The sequence below is a fragment of the Typopeltis vanoorti genome, chromosome 4, assembly GCF_054136105.1.
Source record: "Typopeltis vanoorti isolate ZY-2024b chromosome 4, IOZ_Tvanoo_1.0, whole genome shotgun sequence".
NCBI lineage: Eukaryota > Metazoa > Arthropoda > Arachnida > Uropygi > Thelyphonidae > Typopeltis > Typopeltis vanoorti.
The window spans coordinates 155,761,986-155,782,676 of record NC_143552.1 but is presented as its reverse complement, the minus strand read 5'-3'; the positions used below and the strand labels follow the sequence as shown (position 1 = coordinate 155,782,676).

Genomic DNA, 20,691 nt, shown 5'->3' with positions numbered 1-20,691 from the left:
GCTTTCCACTGAATCTCCAAGATTTGGTTCCTGTTCTCAAATTCTTTCATTTTTTCTTCAATAATCTTTGTATATTTTAGTCTACAGTTCACATCTGAGAGGTGCTCAACTTTTATTCGCTTTAAAACTTTCTTAAATGTTATTCTTTTCAATATGAAATTCAATTTTATCCTGCTCAAGACTAAATAGTGATCACTTCCAATTTCAAATCCTCTGTACACTCTGGTGTCCTGCACCACGGAGAAAACATCACTATCAACTATAACACAGTCAGCGAGACTTTTTTATTCCTTGCCTCTTCTCTCCATGTGAATTTGTGCACATTTTTATGTTGGAACATGGTATTAGTAATAACCAGTCCATGTGCTGAGCAGAAATCGAACAGGTATTTTTCATTATTATTAGCTTTGCTCTTTTCTCCAAATTTTCCCAAAATATTTTTGTATGTTTGACAATCATTTCCTACTCTGCTATTTAGATCCTCAACTGTTAGTGGGTTATGTTATCAAATATTTCTATCAACTAACTCCCAAACACTACTAATCTCTTTTTCCTTAAAGTTTTGTGTTCGTGAAAATGTAGCTAATATCATTAAACCCATCTCCACAGAGGTGTGTGGTTATAATAACAAAGACACGGTGGTACATCCTAAATGCTTCAGTGCCTGCCATACCATATTTTAAATTCATTCAGAATCCTCATACCTTCTTACTAGAGTTTTATTTAGTATCTAAGGATAACTTCTTATTCCTTCAGTCCTTTTACTTTTGGAAAATCGATCCAATATCTGTGCAATATGCTGAGTATATCTGGCCAGGAACTTGTATATCTCAGTTATATTATTTCTACTTTTCCTGTATACCAGACTCTGCAGTTTATGCTTCCTCATCCTACCCTCATAACCAATAATTTTTGAACTTATTATGTGATATGTTCAAAATTCAAGTTATATGATAAAACATACTTTTCACTTATTTTATTTAGTACTTTCTCCAATGTCTCCCCTCCAATATTATTTGAATCCGTTCTGACTTAATACACTCTAATTAGTTACTTTAAGCCTGTGTCATGTGGGCAAAGTTGATGTCAACAAGAGTTTAATGCACACTAGTTTAGATTGTCTACTCTGTAGACAGTAAGTCACTTGAATTTGTGCAAACTGTGATATATTTTTCTAGATATATGGATTTAATAATTTAGTGTTCACAGTTTTATAGGTTATAGCTAAATAAAGGGCAGCTTTGATATGAGAAATATTACATTAGCAGTTTTAGTGTGTTAAATCCTCAAATTGTCACTGTTGAAGTTAAAGCAGTAAAGAACTACAAATTCATTTAAATTTGAGTAGCTGAACCAACTTGTTGAAATGCCAGCATCAAAGAACAACATGCACAGGCTACCACACACATTAAACCTTGGACTGGAAAATTGCACACAAAATATTTTTCATGCACACATGGGCTGACAAAAATTGGGATTTTGCTCATACATACTAAGACAGAAGCTATCTTCTATCTTAGTATCACCACTCTGGGTCATCTTCCCACTGGCGAGACCTCAATAAAAGTCGAAACCGGTCTGAGTGGTGGCCCTTCTCTTAATGCGTAGCAGTACACATGTCAGCAAGTAGATGTGCTTTGCATTATGGGAGATACTGAGACAAGGAGTGATGAGAGCTTGATCCACCTTTGCTACGCGTTGCCAAGGGATGTACCACTTTACCCCAGTCCTGAAGATATTTTCAGGCGCAAACTTTGTTTGCTTACACTTGAATAAAGGATTAAACTAAATTTATTATTACACCACATCAGACTCGTTAATTTTCTCAGCCTTGCATTATTAGCAACCAACTGAATAGCTCTCTAAAACTATTAATATACAGGTTTTAAGTAATAATAAATCATGATAGAAGGCTCATTTTCTTCATACACATTCATCATCTTCAACATAAGTGCAAAAAAAAAAAAAAAGCATTGGACGTCCTCCTGACTTTTTTTCTCTGCTGGATGGGGTGCTGATTGATGTTCCTTGCTTGTTGAAGGCTTGATTATTGATCCCAGGTTGACAGTTCTGTAAGGGAGAGCATGCTTCGGTGGTTGGACCCAGTCCATCATCAAGGTATCTGATTAGCTGCCAGTGATTTTCACAGATTCACTTTTTCAAAGCCTTTATGTTGAATCAAACGAACCCCCTTTATCACTTAGATGAAAATATGTCTCTTAATAAAACTCCTTCCAAATCACTGTACATGGTCTAGTCTCTTTTCTCTATGTTGGGAGATCCTGTATCACACACAACAGACTGCTGTCCATCCTTTTTAGCACATTTAAGATGCTATATATATATATCTTGTTATCTAGAGAAGTCTCATACACCCTTATCTGTGTACTGTCAATTGTTTAATGCACACAGAGCAGCCCAATCTGATGTCTTGTCCATCTATAGTGATGGTTCAAGATCAGAGATCTCTGTTGGCTGTGTTCTCTAACCAGATCCAATCAGATTGCAATAACTATGCAGCAGAATTACGTGCCATTCAGCTTGCACTGGTGCATATCAAAGAAAACTCTACAGAAGTGTAAATTTATATAGACTCTTTGAGTTCTTTACAAGCTATCTCCTCTCTGGTGTATAATTCACATCCAGTGCTCAGTGAAATACTTCAACTCTTGCACAAAATAAAGACCCTTAATTTCGGCATTCGGTTGTGTTGCATTCCCACGCCCATTGGAATTAAGGAAAATGACATTGCAGATGCAGCTGCTCTCGACCAACTGTTTATTGGTCCCTTATACTGACTACACACGGGTTATAATATCAAAGTTAATTGCACAGTGGCAATACTCATGCACTGATGAACAAATTACATGAGATTAAGCCTGACAAGTACTGGTAGTGCTTGTCGCTGGCACTGAAACCTGAGCTCTATTCACTCAGCCAGATGTCATCAAACTCAGACATTTTTAGATTTTTAAAAATCATTAATTTATTAAAAACATTTGATTATGGATTTGTATATATGTAGATGTCACATTGTAAATACTAGACTTTGCACATATTTTATACTATTCACTATTTACCTACCAATACCTTTGTGTACTGCTGTGTTGTAACTTGTGTCCAGGCACAGTATGACCTTTGCTATCCTTGCACCATAAAAATCCCAAATCGTTCAATTACGTGCATGGCCTTGGTATTCTACTTAGTCTTTTTTGACATTCTTCTCTCTCTCTCACACACACACAACCATTTCTCTATTCAGTCTACTAATGTACTATCTAAGTCTGATTTGTCACAGTTAAGCACCATTTTGTCACGAATTGATCTGCGCAACATTTTCAAAGTCCATCAATTGTATATCTCCTTTATCATTTGCTTCTTTTATTCTATTCGATAGCATAAACTGGATTACTAAAACATGACTATCCCTTAACAAACTGGTTCTCATAGAGAATCACATTTCTTTTTCTCCACTCAACACTGTATCCTAGTTTTAACCAGCTTCTCTAAAAACCTTAGTCACCTAATCCAGAAATACAAACTTAATTCAGTGTATCTACTGTTATACTACCTTTTTGAAATTGCACTATTTTACCTTACAGTTTACTGGTATTCTTCAAGAGCAAGACTCAACATTCCACACAATCTCATCCAGACTCACTGCTTATCGACATCTAGATTATTTAATATTTTGAACATGTCAAGTGCTATCACTTCCAGTACGACAACTCTTCCTCCTGTTCTAGAAATACTGTTTGACCACTGTGAAATGCTTTATCAAAGTGATCACTTCCACTATATTGCCCTGCAATATTTTATTTACCTCTTGCTACCCACATCATATGAAGGGCTCCTTAGGGCTTCCTTTTCCTTGCTTCACTAGCCTTTTCTCATATTCTCATTTGTCCTTTACCAGATTATCACTTTTTCAACTTGTGTTTTATATTCTACATATATACAGCTGCTATACTTTTATAAATTTCTTAATTTCTCAGTTACAAAAATGTATAAAGGACACTTTTTTTACCTTGTTGTGTAATAGCTCTACTTATCCTTATCGACTTTTTCTTAAGCAAGATTAATCTTCTTTCTTTCTAAGCCCTCCATCCTTGCTATTTCTGAAAGCTTTCATGGTGTGTCTCTTATAATTCTGTATTATACTCCTCTCATGTGAGGACAGTGATCTCTGTATGAGACCAGTTAAGTTGCTTTCAGTTCATAGTCCTATACAGTGATGAAAAAATCTGAGTTTTGCCTTGGAAACTCAGTTTTGTTTTGGTTTTTTATTTTGCAAATAATCAAACTGCAAAGAGTACTATTGATGTCAGAGCAATGAGATGATAGTTGATGGCTGACTTTTATCTTCCTTTTTTGGGAATAGGATGGGCAAAAACTTGCTTTCAGGCTGTGGGATAGATGACAGCTTGAAGAGACAGTGAAGGACAGGGTTCTGGAGCACAAGTATTTAGTACCACAAAAATTATAGAAACTGTTTATTTTTCCTTAGTGGCTTTTGGCTTTTAATTTAAACCAAAATGTAGTGGAAGCAAAACTGACATAATACACTCACTTCCTAGCTTCTGATGCTTGATCATAATCTAAAGCAACCAGGTGGATGGTGGGATATCTAGGATTATTGTACTTCCTCCCCCACTCCCACTACCCCAGCACTTTTTTTTGGTGCTTGCCAGGAAAGCAAATATTGTATAGCATTTCCATAAAAAACATAGTGTTTTTGATGTCAGTGTCTGGAGTAATTAATGTTTAGTGTATATTGTAAAAAAAAAAAAAAAAAAAAAAAAGTTCATCATATTAAAGTCAGAAGCTTTATGAATATTTAAAATGCATTATTTATTGAATGTCTGTGTAGTTACTTAATAACTTTCAGGAGTTATAAAAAGGAATGCCAGTATTTTAAATGTACTGTTTATTGGTGAAAAAAATAAAATACAGCAGTAATAAATATCCTGAAACTGGAATGTAAAATATTTATTTGACTTAACTCTTGTAGTGAAGTCACTTTTGATGTGTGTTTTTTTATCCTTTAAATAACCCTATGGATGCAGGTGATCTTAAGGATGCATGATCTGAAATATGATAAGAAAATTTACTTCAAGAGTTTTCTGGTGTCTTGTAGATCACTTCTTGGCATTGTCAGTTTCTTTTAAATGATTATGCCATACTTGATACTTTTATCATCAGGTTTATTAATCTAATAAATTCTCATCACATATAAATTAACAACTCACTACAAATTTTATACTTACATAATATTTTTTATTTAGCATAGAATTTTCATCCTAGTATCAAGGGCATCTTCAATATGACTCAAATTAAACAAGTAGAAGCAAAACTACAAGACTTAACAATGAAAACATAAGCTACACATACATAATATGGAGGTAGTGTGTTCTAAATATATTGAGATTCTGACTGTACCAAAATAAACATAGGACAAATAATTAATTTAAAAAAAAAAAAACTATTGCCTATGGAATGTGTGAAGAAATGATAATTTCAGAGCCTGTAGCACAGTGAAAGTGGTGCTTGCATCCTCTGCATTAGGCCACCCAATGATATACTTCAATTCAAGTTTAGTCGCTGACTGGAGGAACTTTTTTGAAGCCTATTTTCGACCAGTTCCCAAGTTAGTTGATCTCTGGCACGGTCAAGCGAGTTTTTTTCTCCCAGAAACTTGGGTTTTTCGTCTCGTAAACTCAAAAAATTCAAATCCCTATTATTTCAGAGTAATATATCCTTTTATGATTAGGTACTAAGAGATGGCAGCACTTGTTTGCCAGTCTTGGGCCAGCTATCTCTGATTGGCTACTGGTGGAGAACAGACTGCCTGCTCGGTACAAAAGCTAAATAGGGTTAAAAGGCCTTGCCTACTCCCTATAAGGGAATAAAAGGCATTAGCTTATTTCCCCCCCCCCCCCCTTTTGACATGTCTTTGCATGTCAGAAGGAGAATCCATTCCGATAATAGGGTAATCAATCTGTTTTGTAGGATGAGTTGTTTATTATTACATGTCGGAAAATTAACTTCTCTTTTATGAATATTGTAGTTTTATAAACTGGTAACTATTTTGGTTGTATAACAGTTGGAAAATTTTACATATAAAGCACATGATTTCGCATGTTGGTGACCAATTCATGTATCGCCTTATTTCTTTCTCCCCTTCAACATGAATTGACTCTTCTTAACACCGAGCCAACTGAGGTTCTTGTATCTGTCGTTTCTTTTAGTGTTGCACAGTGATCAGCATTCATTTTAGAAATTATGGAATTTACTTGTATCTGTGGTTGGACAGTATTTCTGTTCAGATTTGGACAGAGAAGCAGAGTTTCACAATTCTCTTTGAATTAGTACTCTATAGGATAATTACCTTTTTTAAGGACCTTAATCTTTCTCCATAGGATTCCATGTTGATGTTTCATGGAGATGGCATGTTCTGCAAGTCCAAGCTGTTCCATCTCGTGGAATTTAATGTAACCAAACCATGACAAAGGCGATTTGATTATCTTCTTCTACCTTGAGTGAACTGGATTAACTGGTGGATTCAGTTGATGAATCTTGGGGGTTCTGTAAGGGAACCATGCCAAACCACAAGGATATATTCACGTACCTGTTCTATTTATTTATTTAGCGTTTGACTAAGAAGGATACATGCATATGCCACAACACAGACATGCACACACAAAAGAAGGACATACAAGACAATAAAATATATATGAGATGTGTAAAAGGATACAGTAATGTGAGGTAACACTATAGTTATATATATAAATATACAATTAAGCATAAAATTAAAATTGAATGTCTAAGTTCAACAGCCAAACAACAGCATCTATCGAAACAGTTATAAAGTCAGTTACAGGTCCCATATAGGCTCTGTGAGATCCTATATGGGACTTGTAGTCAACCGTGATATGTTGTATAGTTTATCTTTACCACAGTAACAAGATGAGTTTGGTCTTATCCCCCGAGTAAACAAGAAAGCTCTGCATCTACCATGTTTATTGCAAACCCTAATGGGGGCTGTTTGGGTTAAAGACAGTTTGCCAGGATTTCTTTTATTCTCTTTTTTTCCACAGGAATGACTTGATAATCTTTGTTTTGCAAGTTAAACTAATATTTATTAGCCTGCCATTATGTTTATTCTTCAAAATTTAAGTGCTTCCATGCATAAACATACATATAGGTCAGTGGATACATGTGCATGGAGGAGTATCTGAGGCCTCTCCCACCTCCTTAAGGAGGTGGGAGAGGTCTCAGACAATATCTTCCTATACAATATCAGAGTGTATAGGAAGCAGTGGATTCTGGCAAATTTTGTTCCATAAAGGAAAAAATTCCATAAAGACAGTATAAGAGAGATGCTGTCCAGTAAGTGTTGTTCAATTCAGTCCATAAAGTAGCAGGTGTTGGAGAAAGAGTACTACCCTTCAATTTGTTAGTAAATTTCTCTAATTATGCCTGACCTTCCTATTTGTCATGTAAACACATGCGAATCGATAACTTCAAATTTTTGTTGAATTTTCTCCATCTCGAGCAGTTTAGTTTGAAAATAATTTGCATTTTTAAAATACTGGCGTTCTTTTTTGTGTGTGTGTGGAATTCCTTTATTTTGTAGTTATCATAACAATGAAATTATGAAAATAATATCTAAAGGTGTTTTGATGTAGATACTTAATACATTTACTGCTTTCTAGGAGTACTACGGCATATCTTTGACATCCTTTATGATGAAGACTTAATATCAGAAGATGCATTTAAACAATGGGAAAAAAGTTCAGATCCAGCAGAACAAGAAGGCAAAGGAGTAGCCTTACATTGTGTTTGTCCTTTCTTTACTTGGCTAAGAGAAGCTGATGAGGAATCATCAGATGAGAACTGATATTTACAGAATATTAAATACAATTATTGTAGTTGGACTCCAAGGACACTAATTAATGTGCTGCTAAAAGTGACTTAAACTGGTACAATTCCAGAAGTAACATTTAAAGTGATGCAAGATTTTAAGAATGATAATTTTGTTCAGGAGTTGCTCATAACTATGCTGAATGTGCGGTTATACAGTGCTCTCATGTCCTGTCCTTTGTGTAACATCCATGTCCTTTGTCAAACAGTTAATTGTGTGGTTTTGGATAGAAAAATTTTGGCCGATAACGACATTATGTTTGAAAAAAATGTTTGAAGTTTTCCACTTTGATCGTTAAAAACTGTATTTGTGACATTTTAAATTACACTAGAAGAAAAGTGACTAAGACGAAGATTATGCTTTGTAATGGGATAAAACTAACAAAACCCACGGAGGTTTTATTATGTTGTGTACATTGATGCTTAGGTAGAACTATTTAAGTTGGACCTGTAAATTATTCCATGGGTATACAGCAGTCAAATGTGAAAATAAAGTTGCTTTGAAACCTGATGTTAAAGATAAGGCAGGAACCAGTGTGTTAGAGCAGTTCACAAAGATGCACTGTAGATTTATTCCACTGTTTATAAAGCAACTGGCTCTGCCTTGTCAGAAAGGGACTGTTATGGCTCGTTATATTTTTAATACAAATGCTTATTCCATTTCTGACAGTAGTTGTGAAAAACTGTTTACAAAGAACCATTTGAAGCTGTCACTGCTGCTGAGATGAATAAAATTAAAGAAACTGGGGTTGGGGCCTTGTTCTACGTATGTCATTACAGTCGACAATACGTTGTACATAGCTTTGGCTCTTCTGACAGTATGAAATTTAAAAAAATAATGAAATAAAATAAAAAACTTTAAACGCATAAACATTGATAAAAAAAAGGTTGTTTCTCTTTTTTCCCCCTTTAATTTGTATAAAATGAAATTATCTGAATCACTGCTACTTAATTTGTACAACTTTGGATTTTTGTTTTGTGATCCTTTAACTCTTAGTATATTGCACTGCTGCTGCATTTTTAATGCTGTTGGCTATTTAGTTGCACATGCAGATTTTGAACTATTGCTTTGGATACTCGTGCTATAATTTAAATATATATTAATATATATGTGTTTAGAATCCAAATGGGAACCTTAACAATAATTCATATGTTGTAACAAAATTATTTGGTTGTGAAATCTCGGTGTTAATTTATATGTACTGAAACTGAATTAAGCACTATTTTCTTACATTTATGTAAGATGAAAAAAAAGAAAAAGAAAGAAACTAAGTTTTTTTTTTCCCCCTCATCTGTTACATATGTAAACTGATATGAATCATTTGATATTCTGAGCCTAAAAAAGCCTCAAACTGGAACCTTATTTTTAGTATTTTTCATATAGCACATATTTGAAGAAATGAACAGATATGTTAATTTAATGTAATTTAAAAATGGTTAACAAAGACTATTCATAGCTGTCTGCCATCTGAGGAGGAAAGGAGAAACTTCCTTTTGGAGTTATCAGCAGCCTCTTCTGAGAAGGTCTGTATATATAATTTTTTTTTTCAAACATGAAATCTGATAGTTCAGTGGGTGATCCTCAAGAGCCTAATTATCTATAAATCTTTGAATTTACTTTTTATAATTAATTAAATAAAGTAAAAAACTGACTGGATTTCTTTTATTCTCTTTTTTCCCATAGGAATGACTTGATAATCTTTGTTTTGCAAGCTAAGCTAATATTCATTAGCCTGCCATTATGTTTATTCTTCAAAATTTAAGTGCTTCCATGCATAAACATACATATAGGTCAGTGGGTGCATGTGCATGGAGGAATATCTGAGGCCTCTCCCACCTCCTTAAGAAGAATGTGTACTACTTTGCCTAAAGATCAGTACACCAAACTGATGAGTTGTCACTAGTTGGCAGTGGAAGAGGCTAATTTAATGAAACTTGGATTATTTTCTTTAACATATTCAGAACACATGGATCTTGGGAAAATCAGGCCATGTTGATACCAATACCACTGATGTGCGAGTACATGACAAATATATGCACACATCACTAGAGATTCTATGATAGCAGATAAGCTGTGATCTCGTGAAATTAAGGGAGGCAGAAAATCAAGAGTAAAAAAAAAAAGTACTAGTGGCTTTGACATTATATAGTACAAAATACAGATAGATCTGAGACTTAAAAGAAAGTTCACCAAGGCATGGGGACCAGTTAAGAAATACTTGTGAACATCAGTGGCAAATTGTGCTTCAGGAAGAAAGGCAAAAAGAGATTTTGTAGTGAAGTAGATTTAGATTGCTAAGAAAATCAAACAGGAATTGCCAATTCATTTTTATTATTTAACAGTATTTACTTTTATCACTCCAGAAACAAAAAATTTTTAAGCTGCTGATATTGGGCTGGATTTAAAGCTCACCAATGTGCTAAATAAATGGCAGTTTTCACACCACTTTTAAACTACTTATCAAACCTTTCACCTACAACTTAGCCCACTGTGGACCTAAAAGATATATTAAATTTGTCATTACAACATTAAAAAAAATAATAATAATAATAAATACATTACCTTCATTACAAGTCAGGAGTAGTTGACTGCTTGTTAAAACTTCTTTACACAGGATTATTGTGAATTAATTTTGCTTATGACTAGGCTAAGTCATAAGCAAAAGATACATGATTCATTCTTGGGTGTGTTAAAGGATGAAGTTTGTCCATAGAATAGTGCTGAAGAATCACTAGTTTAATGTGAGTAGCTTCTGAGTGGATATTTTTAGAATCTACGTTAGCAATGAAGTACTCTCCAAATGTTAACACACATCATCAAATTTCTGATTTGTAGCCTGAGCTGGTGTATATGGAATACTATGATAGTACCACATGATTAAATTACTATCTCTCTATCATCACTTTTCCTCTAAATTGTGTTATTTGTTAGGCCTTCAATATTATCAGGTCATATTTTATTCTTCTTAGGCATTTCAAAGTGAATTAATCCACACTTATCTTTCTCTTTAGCATCATGTCATCAAATAACTCTTTTGCTAACCCTTCCTCAATCATTCTGTTTAATTAACCATTCCATCTTTGATTGGCTCTTGTAAATGTTCATGATGTCGCTTCCTTTTCCGATAAAATTTCTGCATATAATTCTGTCATTGATGCCAACTATGGACCGCACCTAATTTATCTCAAAATTCACATATCAGTGATCTCTGGTCTTTGATAACTTCTATTTTTAACTCATATCTCACATTTAAAATTCTGTCTTGTGCATTTTTTGGAATCTTTACTAATTTCTGTATTATTCCATAGAATATCATTCATCTCTCCCTCCCTCCCTTCCCCCACCATACCAGCTTTCCTTATTCTCTTATCTATATAATAATCTTATCTGTATTATTCCATAGAATATCATTCATCTCTCCCTCCCTCCCTTCCCCCACCATACCAGCTTTCCTTATTCTCTTATCTACACCATAAGTTAATTTGCCATCTTTGCTAAAATATTTTACTTCCTATACAATTTCTCCATTGAAAATACTGTTCTCTTTTCTTTTTACTATTGCTGATTCTGTTGTAGCAATTTTTGATTTAGATAAAGAATTCTAAAGAGTCAAGAGTTATTTATTAGTATAACATCATCTGCATAAAGTAAAGAGTGGTTGAATATCTCAATTTTTCATACCCCTTTCTTAATGTAATCCATATAGTAATAAGAGTGAAGATAGTCTGCATCCTTGTGTTATACCTGATTTTGCATTATACTATCTTCCTGTGTTCCTTCAATTCTTACTGTTGAAGAGCTTAAATATAGAGTAAACAGGACATTATAGTACTGTATAATGTCCTGTTTACTCTATATAATATAACCTTGTTCAACAACTTTTCTCTGGGTGTCTTATCTTTTCCAGGTCTGATTCCTTGTTATATTCCTCTGATTTCTGGACTGCTTATCTTAAAATTAAATCTGATCTTTACAATTCATATTTGCTCAAAACCCAGTTAATTCTTTTCAAAATTTCCATTCCACAATTTTTCTTAGCCTCGTAAGTATGCTTGCATAAATGTTACCTGGCATGCTCTGTAGGGAAATTCCTTTGTAATTCTCACCTTCAGTTTAGTTCCTTTTTATATAGATAAGTGTTGAGAGCACTACTGCAGTCATCTGTCTGGAATATAGAATTTCTATCTCCATGTTTGAGCATTTCTGGATATCATCTACTCCAGCTGCTTATCTGATTTAATCTTTGAAAGTAATTACTCTAGGCATCTAAAATATCTTTATCTTCAGTTTTTTTCACCTTTATCATCTCTGATTTTGTTTCCTTTGTGATATTTATTTTCTGTATTCTTCTGATGATTTTAACTACTTAAATAACACAGCCTAGCTTGCTTATACTATATTTTGCTCTGTATTTTCTTAGTGTATCTGCTAACTTACTTCCCAGGAATTTTCGATGTGATTTCTTCTTTTCCAGGACTGCATCTCTAACTTCTTGAAATCCCTACCAAGTTCTGATTGTTTTGTCTTTTCAAACAGCTTCATCACATGTCCCTCTTGCTGGACCCATCAATATTTTCTTCACATTTTGCCATTAAATCAAGTCACTTTTAAAAGCTGCTCAACTTTAATTCTTTGTAATGCATTTCTTTTCAATATGATATTAATGTTTATCTTAAATGTTGATCACCTCCAGTATAAATTCACTGTATACTCTTGTAACCTGAACCAGAATTATGAAGTATACAGGAAAAATTTGAATGTTGTTGATAGCAATATTGAATGGTGCTATCTGCATTAGCATATTAAATAAGACTAGCCATGTTTCTTTTTTTATCTTCTCCCTGTGTGAATTTGTGCATACCTTTGTTAGGAATATAGTATTAGTAATGATTAGTCAATGCCCTGAACAGGAATCTACCTGGTACCTACCATTATTATTAGCTTTGCTCTTTCCTCCAGAATTTCCCAAAACATTTTTGTGTCTGGTATTCACCATCTGCATTAACATACCAAAACTCTTTGGAACAGTCCGTCTACTGTGTGCTATCATGACAGAATATGGAATCCTTTGTCCATTACTGTCTTGAAATGTTTCAACAATTGTTGATTATTGGCATATTTTATGCTTTCAGGAGGCAGCTTGAAATCCAATGAAATGTCAGTAGCTCAATAAATCATATTTATTTGTTTTATTTATTTTTGATGTTATAATTTAATACCATTGGTTAAAATGAAGAATTGCCTAAATGTACCTTTTAACACGGGTATTTCAAATGGAAATGAAGTTAATGGAAAAGATACAAAGAAATAGATGGAAAGCTGTTTCATGAAATATGTAATGGCTTAAGCCATGAATGGGAGCAGAAAAAGAAATTTGAATATTAGAATCACTTTTTATAAAAGTGATTAGTTTATTGAAGTAATAATAATCTAATCCCTCATGATGAAAGAGTAGGCAGTGAGGGGGGAATGACCATACTGTACTGTGATTTTTCTGAATTTTGTAAAGCATTTGACAAGTGTCCACATTTTGGTTGTTGCACTAAACTGGTTTAGATACCAGAGTTGTTTAAATATCAGTATCATGGAGGAGGAAGGATACAAATAGGGTTCCATTACTGTCCATTCTTTATGTCAGTAACTGAACTGCACTCAGATATTCAGCTGAAGACTATGCATTACTGGGGATAGTGCAAATGTATTGGCTCTTCAGGAGAATTTGAATAAGCTGTAAAAGTGGCAACTGAATGAGCCAGTTTAATATAGTTTTTATTTATTTATGTTTAATATGAATGCTGTTCACAAAAGATAAAACTATAATATGCTAATATTGGTACTTTGGATGGGCTAAGAGTTAACCAGGCCTACAGTAAGCAGGGTGGTGGTATCGCACCAGGTAATGAAATTCATCTGCAACCCAAAGATATTCACAAACATCCATGCATGTGGAGAAATGCAAACCCACAACCAGAATGTTAGTTGGAGAGCCAGTTTGCTGTCACTTGATCAAAGACTGTCTAAATTCATATTTTGAACTTTGTGATTGAGAGATGGAAGACTGCATATTATCTAGGTAAAACTAAGGCCATTTTATGCATAAGATAGACAAGCTACAGCTTAGGGCCTCACATTACAGGTGATCTCTGCCTCAGTATAGATTACCTAAAATTCAATCAGTAGAAAGGGGGTGTGGGTCTCCTCTTGAAATAGTAGAATCCAAGATAGTGACCAGTACAGATAAGGACATTGCAGTTCCATTGTATGAAGCTTTGATGACACCAGAACTACTGTGCACGGATTTCATAGCAATGAGAAGAAATTTGCTGAGTGCAGGGCTGTACTTTGTTTTCCCGAGTTGGGGGGGGGGGGGGGCAAGGTGCCAGAGTGCTCTACCCCCCTTACAAAATGAATAAAAGACATAAATACGATCAATATATACAAAGAAACTTTTATTACATTTATTTTTAAAAAAATATGCTAAGTAAAGATAATACATATCAAACAAAAATATTCAACTAGCACTAAGTAAAAACACCACAAGTGTTTTTTTTTTCTAGTCTTCTTTTTTGCAAATGTATCGATGATAATATCATTTTCAATAAATAATAGTGATAAATTTGACATTTTATTCTGATGCAAAGAGTTTCATAAATAATTTTCACCCTTTTAAGAACAGAAAATTAATGTTACCTGTTTATGGCTTAACCTCAAACATTTCATGGACACAAAAAATTCATAAACATAAATAGTATTTGCATTCTTGTTTTAAAACATATGATCTATAGGACATTTAACAAAAACAATCATAATTTTTTATATTCGGTTTTAATTATATTTATACTTTTAATTCTTCAGTTTTATTTTAAATCTCATTTTGTGGGGGCCCCAGCTAGAGCCTTGTGGGCATGGAAGTTTTCAATTGTATTCAGAGATGTGTGTGTGTGTGTTCTCTTCTAATAGTATTGCAAGCACATTAAGATAAAACTTTGCCTATTCATTTCTCAGTATTCTCAATAGTCCATAAAGAGTCAGCAATTAGTATAATGCCTCTTTATACATGAGTATAAAGAGGCATTTCTTTCAGATATGTATTTGTAACATGACCTGGAATTCATATTGTGAAATTCTTTCATGGTTTATTATTTTATATTTTAAAATAATATACTATCCCACTGTTGCTGCTTTAAAATTCTCCTGAATCACAGACAGTAATCTTAAGGTATCACCAGCTGCAGCTCTGAATGAATGACAGTTAACTTTGTTTTGCTGTTCATATTCTTTTAAAAGTTAGCCCATGTTTTGTATGCACATTGCCCAGTGTGAGACAACCACCCTACTTATTTGGAGGTATGGTGGACTCAGGAGAAGCAGATAATATTATTATTACGAGAGACCAGGTAGGTACCCATCGAGGAATGCTACATGCACCAGCTATCATAGTTGTTCTTGAATTCATTCACACTGCTTGCACTCACAATATCCAATGGCAATCTAGCACCACCCTATGAGAGAAAATCTAGCCCTCACACTCTTTAGCAGCATTCATTCTCAGCTTCCAAAGAAGCTGAGAATGAATGCTGCTCTTGTCCTTTCTTCACTCTTAAAATCGAAAATTCCATCAGCTTAAATCCTGTATGATCCGTTCAGGAGTTTATAAGTCTCAATCATGTCATCCCTTTTTCTCCTGTTTGCTAGTGTCTGCATTCTATAAATTTTCAATCTGTGTACATAATCAATAATCCACAATCCTGATATTTATAACACTCCTTTGGACTTGCTCCATTATCAGAATTACAATGGAAACCAGACCTGTGCACAATAGTCCGAGCGGTCTTATAAAGAGGCGAAATGACATCCCTATCTTTACATGTCAGTTTGTTTCAGCATTGCAACTATCTTTTGAGTCGTATTTGCAATCCTTGCTACATGATTCCTGAACTTAAACTTCCTGTCTACTAGCACTCCAAGATCCTTAGCCTGATTACTTTCTTCTAGTATAATCCTACCAATATAATATGACATTGGATATCTAATCAAACCAAAGTGCATGATCCATTTTCCCATGCCCACAATTCCAGCCTTTTCAAATCATTCTGCAAGTACTGCATTCTTGATTACTTATCTTTGCATCATCAGCAAATACCTTATGTCGCTTATCAAATCTAACCCAATTTCATTAACGTACAGATTGAATAATAATGGACCAAGGACTGATCCTTGTGGTACTCCTGGTTATTTTCAAGACTTGCATTCCCCATACACTACTTTTTGACATTTGTCTACGATCCTCTTATCCACACTAATATTTTATTTTATAATCCAAACCCATATTCTCCAATTTATGCAACAGTCTCCCATTCTGTATTCTGGAAAAAGCCTTAGCAAAACCGAAAAGTATCATGGCGTATCCATTTCCCTTGTCTAGTTATACATTAAAAAAAAAATTAATCGGCTAGCGCCTTTTATTCCCTTATAGGGAGTAGGCGAGGCCTTTATACCCTATCTAGCTTTTTGGAGACTGAGCAGGTAGTTCAATCTCCATCAGTAGCTAATCAGAGATCTGGCCCATGTCTATCACTAATTATAACAGCCACCGATGAAGAGGCTGGCAAACAACTGCTGCCATCTCTTGGTATCTAACCCTAACAAGATACGTCACAAATAATGTGGGTACTACAGTCGATTTTCTTGAGTTTGCAGGATGAAAAACCTGCTTGCCTGTGCCATAGATCGACTAACTCGGGAACCAGTCAAAGAAAGGCTTAGAAAAAGTTCCTCCAGTTGGTGACTAGACGTGAAAGTCAAACTTCAAGCTACCAAGTGCAGAGGACGCAAGTGCCACTGAGCTACACAGGCCTCTTGTCTAGTTATATGGTAATAGTATAGAATGTGAGCAAGTTGCTAAAACATGACCTTTTCTTAGTAAACTAATGGTGTTTATTGCAAAGTACAGATTCTATGTCAACCAATTTCTGAATGTGAGCCCTGAAGAACTTTTCCGAAATTTTCACCACCACTCCTGAGATACTGATTAGTCGATAGTTGGATACATCGTTCTCTGCACCACCCTCGTGCAATGGGATTGCCATGCATTCTTTCCACTCCTGTAGAATCTTCTTTTTCTGAGACCCAAATTATATAGCCATTCATAAATTTAGCCACGTCCTAATTGAATATCACATGGTCACTGTCACCAACTGGAGGGAAAATAGTTACGTCTTTAACTGAAACACCCCTCTAACACTATAATCAAATCTAACACTCTTTGACTTCGATTTTTTTCTGTCACATGCTGCTTGAGAAAGTTGCCTTGCAACAGCTCAAATTCAGTTTCATTATTATTATAAAATTTTACTGCTAACCAATCAGTATTTGAAAGTCTCCCATTATGATGACTCTTCGCACCTATCGTATTTGTATTTCGCGATGCATTTCCTCACTAGCAACTGTTCCACCAGGTCTAATAACACCCCACTATGTATTTGATCTTGTTAGATTCCACTTTACACTAAATGGCTTTAAACTCAAGCATAAAAAACTTATTGTTTAATACTGACCACATACAAATATTTTAATTCTTTGCCTACCAGTTTCGCTAGCAAACTGTAGCTTTTTCAAGGCGTTGACGGAAAAGTATAAAAAAAACTAGTAAATGCAAATTGAAAACTGAAAACGTATTCACTAGTAGCTATGGTTGCACGTTCGCGTGACAGACTGAGTGGACTTATTGTTCTTAATCATTATCGTGTTTGTTGTAAATGCATAATGTGATTACTAGCTAGCTGTAGTTCAGATGGATTTAGAGAGGATGAGGTTTTTCCATGAACTGTTAAGAATAGTACCCTGGTTTCTATTGAGGTTTCTTCCAGTTTTTAACACTACTGTGGCTTCCTTGAATAAACGATGTCTAAATATGGCATGGAGCTTTTTGCCACTATCGTCTGGTTAGACTTACAGAAATGATGTGCTAAGTCGGAAGAAATACTTCTGTTGTGGTTTACATCACCAACGTGCTCTCTCTGTCCGTCTGATCTCCAAACTCCATGAAGTTTCTCCAAGACCACAGGAGCAAGGAATGTAATATACTCCTGGATATTTGTAGAATGGCACCTTATCTTTTGGTGATCCTAAAAAATGTTTGATGCTGGTGGTTGGTTTGAAGATCACTGATGTTCTGGGCTTTTAGTATTCTATTTGATAAGAAATTGACTTGATGAAGGGAATCACTACAGTAGAAATGTGCTGGGAGTTTGGTTCTTGTCAGGGGTTGTCACCATATAGATATTTTTTGATGATGTTCGGAGGGTATCCATTTTGTGATAATGTTTTGGCAATTAGTGAGATTTCAGTCTGTGTATCCTCCTCTTCTGATATAAACGTGCGCTCTATTTTTCAACATATTGATAATGCTTAGTTTGTGTGTTTTTTGATGGTTAGAAGTATAGGAGTATAATAAAGGTATCTTCTAGTGTCTGTCGGCTTTCTGTAAATAGATAAATTGACATTATTTGATATTTGATTGTCTTTTTATCAACATGTCTAGAAAATGCAGATGGTGGTTGTTTTCAACTTTCAGAGTGAATTTTATCTTGTTATGTATGTAGTTGATTTTATTCACAAAATTTTAGGTTTTCTAAGCTATCTGACCATATAATGAAAATATCGTCAACATATAGATGGTCTAAGGGAGATTGTTGAGAGAATTTCTTTTTCAAGTTTTTCCATGAAAAGGTCTACACAAGATGGTGATAATAGACTTCCCATTGCTAGGCCTTCTAATTGTTGGTATATGATGTTATTAACCTTGAAGAAATTAAACTGAAGGCAGTGGATTAAACATCTGTGTGATGTCTAGAGGAAAGGTCTTGAATGATGTTTATTACCTCTTCTACTGGTACATTGGTGAAGAGGGATACAATATCCAGACTGGCTAGTATGTCTGTTGGTTCAATCTTAATGGCTTGGAGCTTATTTACAAAATGCTGATTATTCTTGATATAGGATTCTGTTGATCTTATTTTGTTATTTAATAAGTTTACAAGCTGCTTAGCCAAAAGGTAAGTTGGGGATGATCTCCCATCAACGATTGGACGGAAAGGTATATCCTTTTTATTTTTATCTATTTTAGGTGTCCCATATAGTCTGGGAGTAATAGGATGTGAGAATTTTATTCTTCTCTTCACCTCTTCTGGCCAAATGTTGCAATTACTGATTAGTTGGTTTGTTTCATTGTGATTTTTAATGGTGGGATCTTTGTCTAGGATCTTATGGGTAGAGTTGTCTGATGGTAATACATTTAACTTATCATAATAGTCTTTAGAGTTAAGGATGGCTTTGAACTCGTTGCCACAACACTAACTGGAATCCTATCTTGTCTATCCTTCGTAAAAATACTGAATAAAAATAAAAATTTACACCTGATACCAGTTAGTATAGCCACATCTCAGTAATGTTTACAATCTCAAGGTCCCAACATATTGACCAAGACTCTACCCCTTTGTTTCTGATGCTCCTAGCATTCATATACAGCAATTAGCCACTTGTATATTCTTGTCTGTAGTCTGCATGACAGGTGGACAACTTGCAGATCTCTGTTCTTATCTTGTGCCTTATAGACTTCTCTGCAAACATTTCATGGGTCCGATCCGGACGATGATAATGTCGAAATAGTTCTCTCGTAATCATTTCCATGATTAAGCTACGTTTTTTCTTTCAAGTTATTAACCGGCCATGACGAATACAGGGGGTCCTCGAGTTACGTCGGAGATCCGTTCCAACGGACCGACGTAAGGCAATTTTCGATGCAAGTGGGAATTACCATAGCCTAAGTTACTTACCTAACCTAAAACACCCGTATATATCAAGAAACAGAACTAGGCCATAAGAAAATGAAAGGAGAACATAATTACTGTATAGTACAGAAAAATTACAAAAATGAAACTAATAAAATAAAAAAAAATGAGAACAATCCCCAAAATGACCAATGAAACTGCATTCTGTGCATGTGATTAAAAAAAAAATACGTTTTTTCGTAATCACAGTCGATTTCATGGGTGCCAATCCTTTCACGTGTTCAAGGATGCGAACTTTATCCTTGATAATAGTCCCGACTGTGGTACGACTTAAGTTCAACGCGCGGCCGATGTTCGTTGGCGTTTCTCCATTTTAATTTTAATAATGTCTAATTTCACTTCTAATGTAACGGCTTTCCTTTTCTTCGACACACTGCCATTGGAAGAGTCTGCCTTATGTTTTGGAGCCATATTGAAAGGTAAAAAGTCGCAAAAAAAACACAGACACAAAAGAGAGAGCGGATGTCACGTTGACACTTGGTGTCGCACTGATTAGATCGTCGGCTTGTCGAGAGCTCCTGAAAAGATTAGTATTATAGTTCGCCCACCGATTTGAGGTCCCTCGAAACTACTGCGCATGTCAGAAAAAGGAGAATCCATTCCGATAATAGGGTAATCAGTCTGTCTTCTGGGATGTAATAATAAACAAACTGAGTTTGTTTATTATTACAGGTCGGAAAATTTAGCTTTTCTTTTACGAACATTGTTGTTTTTAAAGTGTAACTATTTTGCTTGTATAACAGTTGGAAAAATGTACGTAGAGTGTTAATACGTGCAAATACTGCGTTCTACATAAAACAATGTCACTTCGCTCCATGATAAGTTTCCTTTTATTCTGGGACTTTTTAAAACAAAATCCGATTTCATGAAGTATTTTCCTTAAAGTTTCTCTTTTCCAAGGAAATTAATTTTTTC

At 34.7% G+C, this 20,691-nt stretch overlaps 1 protein-coding gene across 5 annotated transcripts in view; it reads left to right on the top strand.

Annotated features, from left to right (window-relative positions):
- The window catches only part of LOC150107782 (eukaryotic translation initiation factor 4 gamma 3-like), a 949,069-nt gene extending 940,635 nt beyond the window's left edge, over nt 1–8,434 (top strand). For all 5 annotated transcript variants that reach the window (XM_090392049.1, XM_090392050.1, XM_090392046.1 and 2 more), the window contains exon 32: nt 7,716–8,434. In XM_090392049.1, the coding sequence (XP_090248175.1) occupies nt 7,716–7,900 (185 nt within the window). In that variant the 3' untranslated portion in view covers nt 7,901–8,434. The remainder of the gene's footprint in view (nt 1–7,715) is intronic.
- Nucleotides 8,435–20,691: the final 12,257 nt, after the last annotated feature.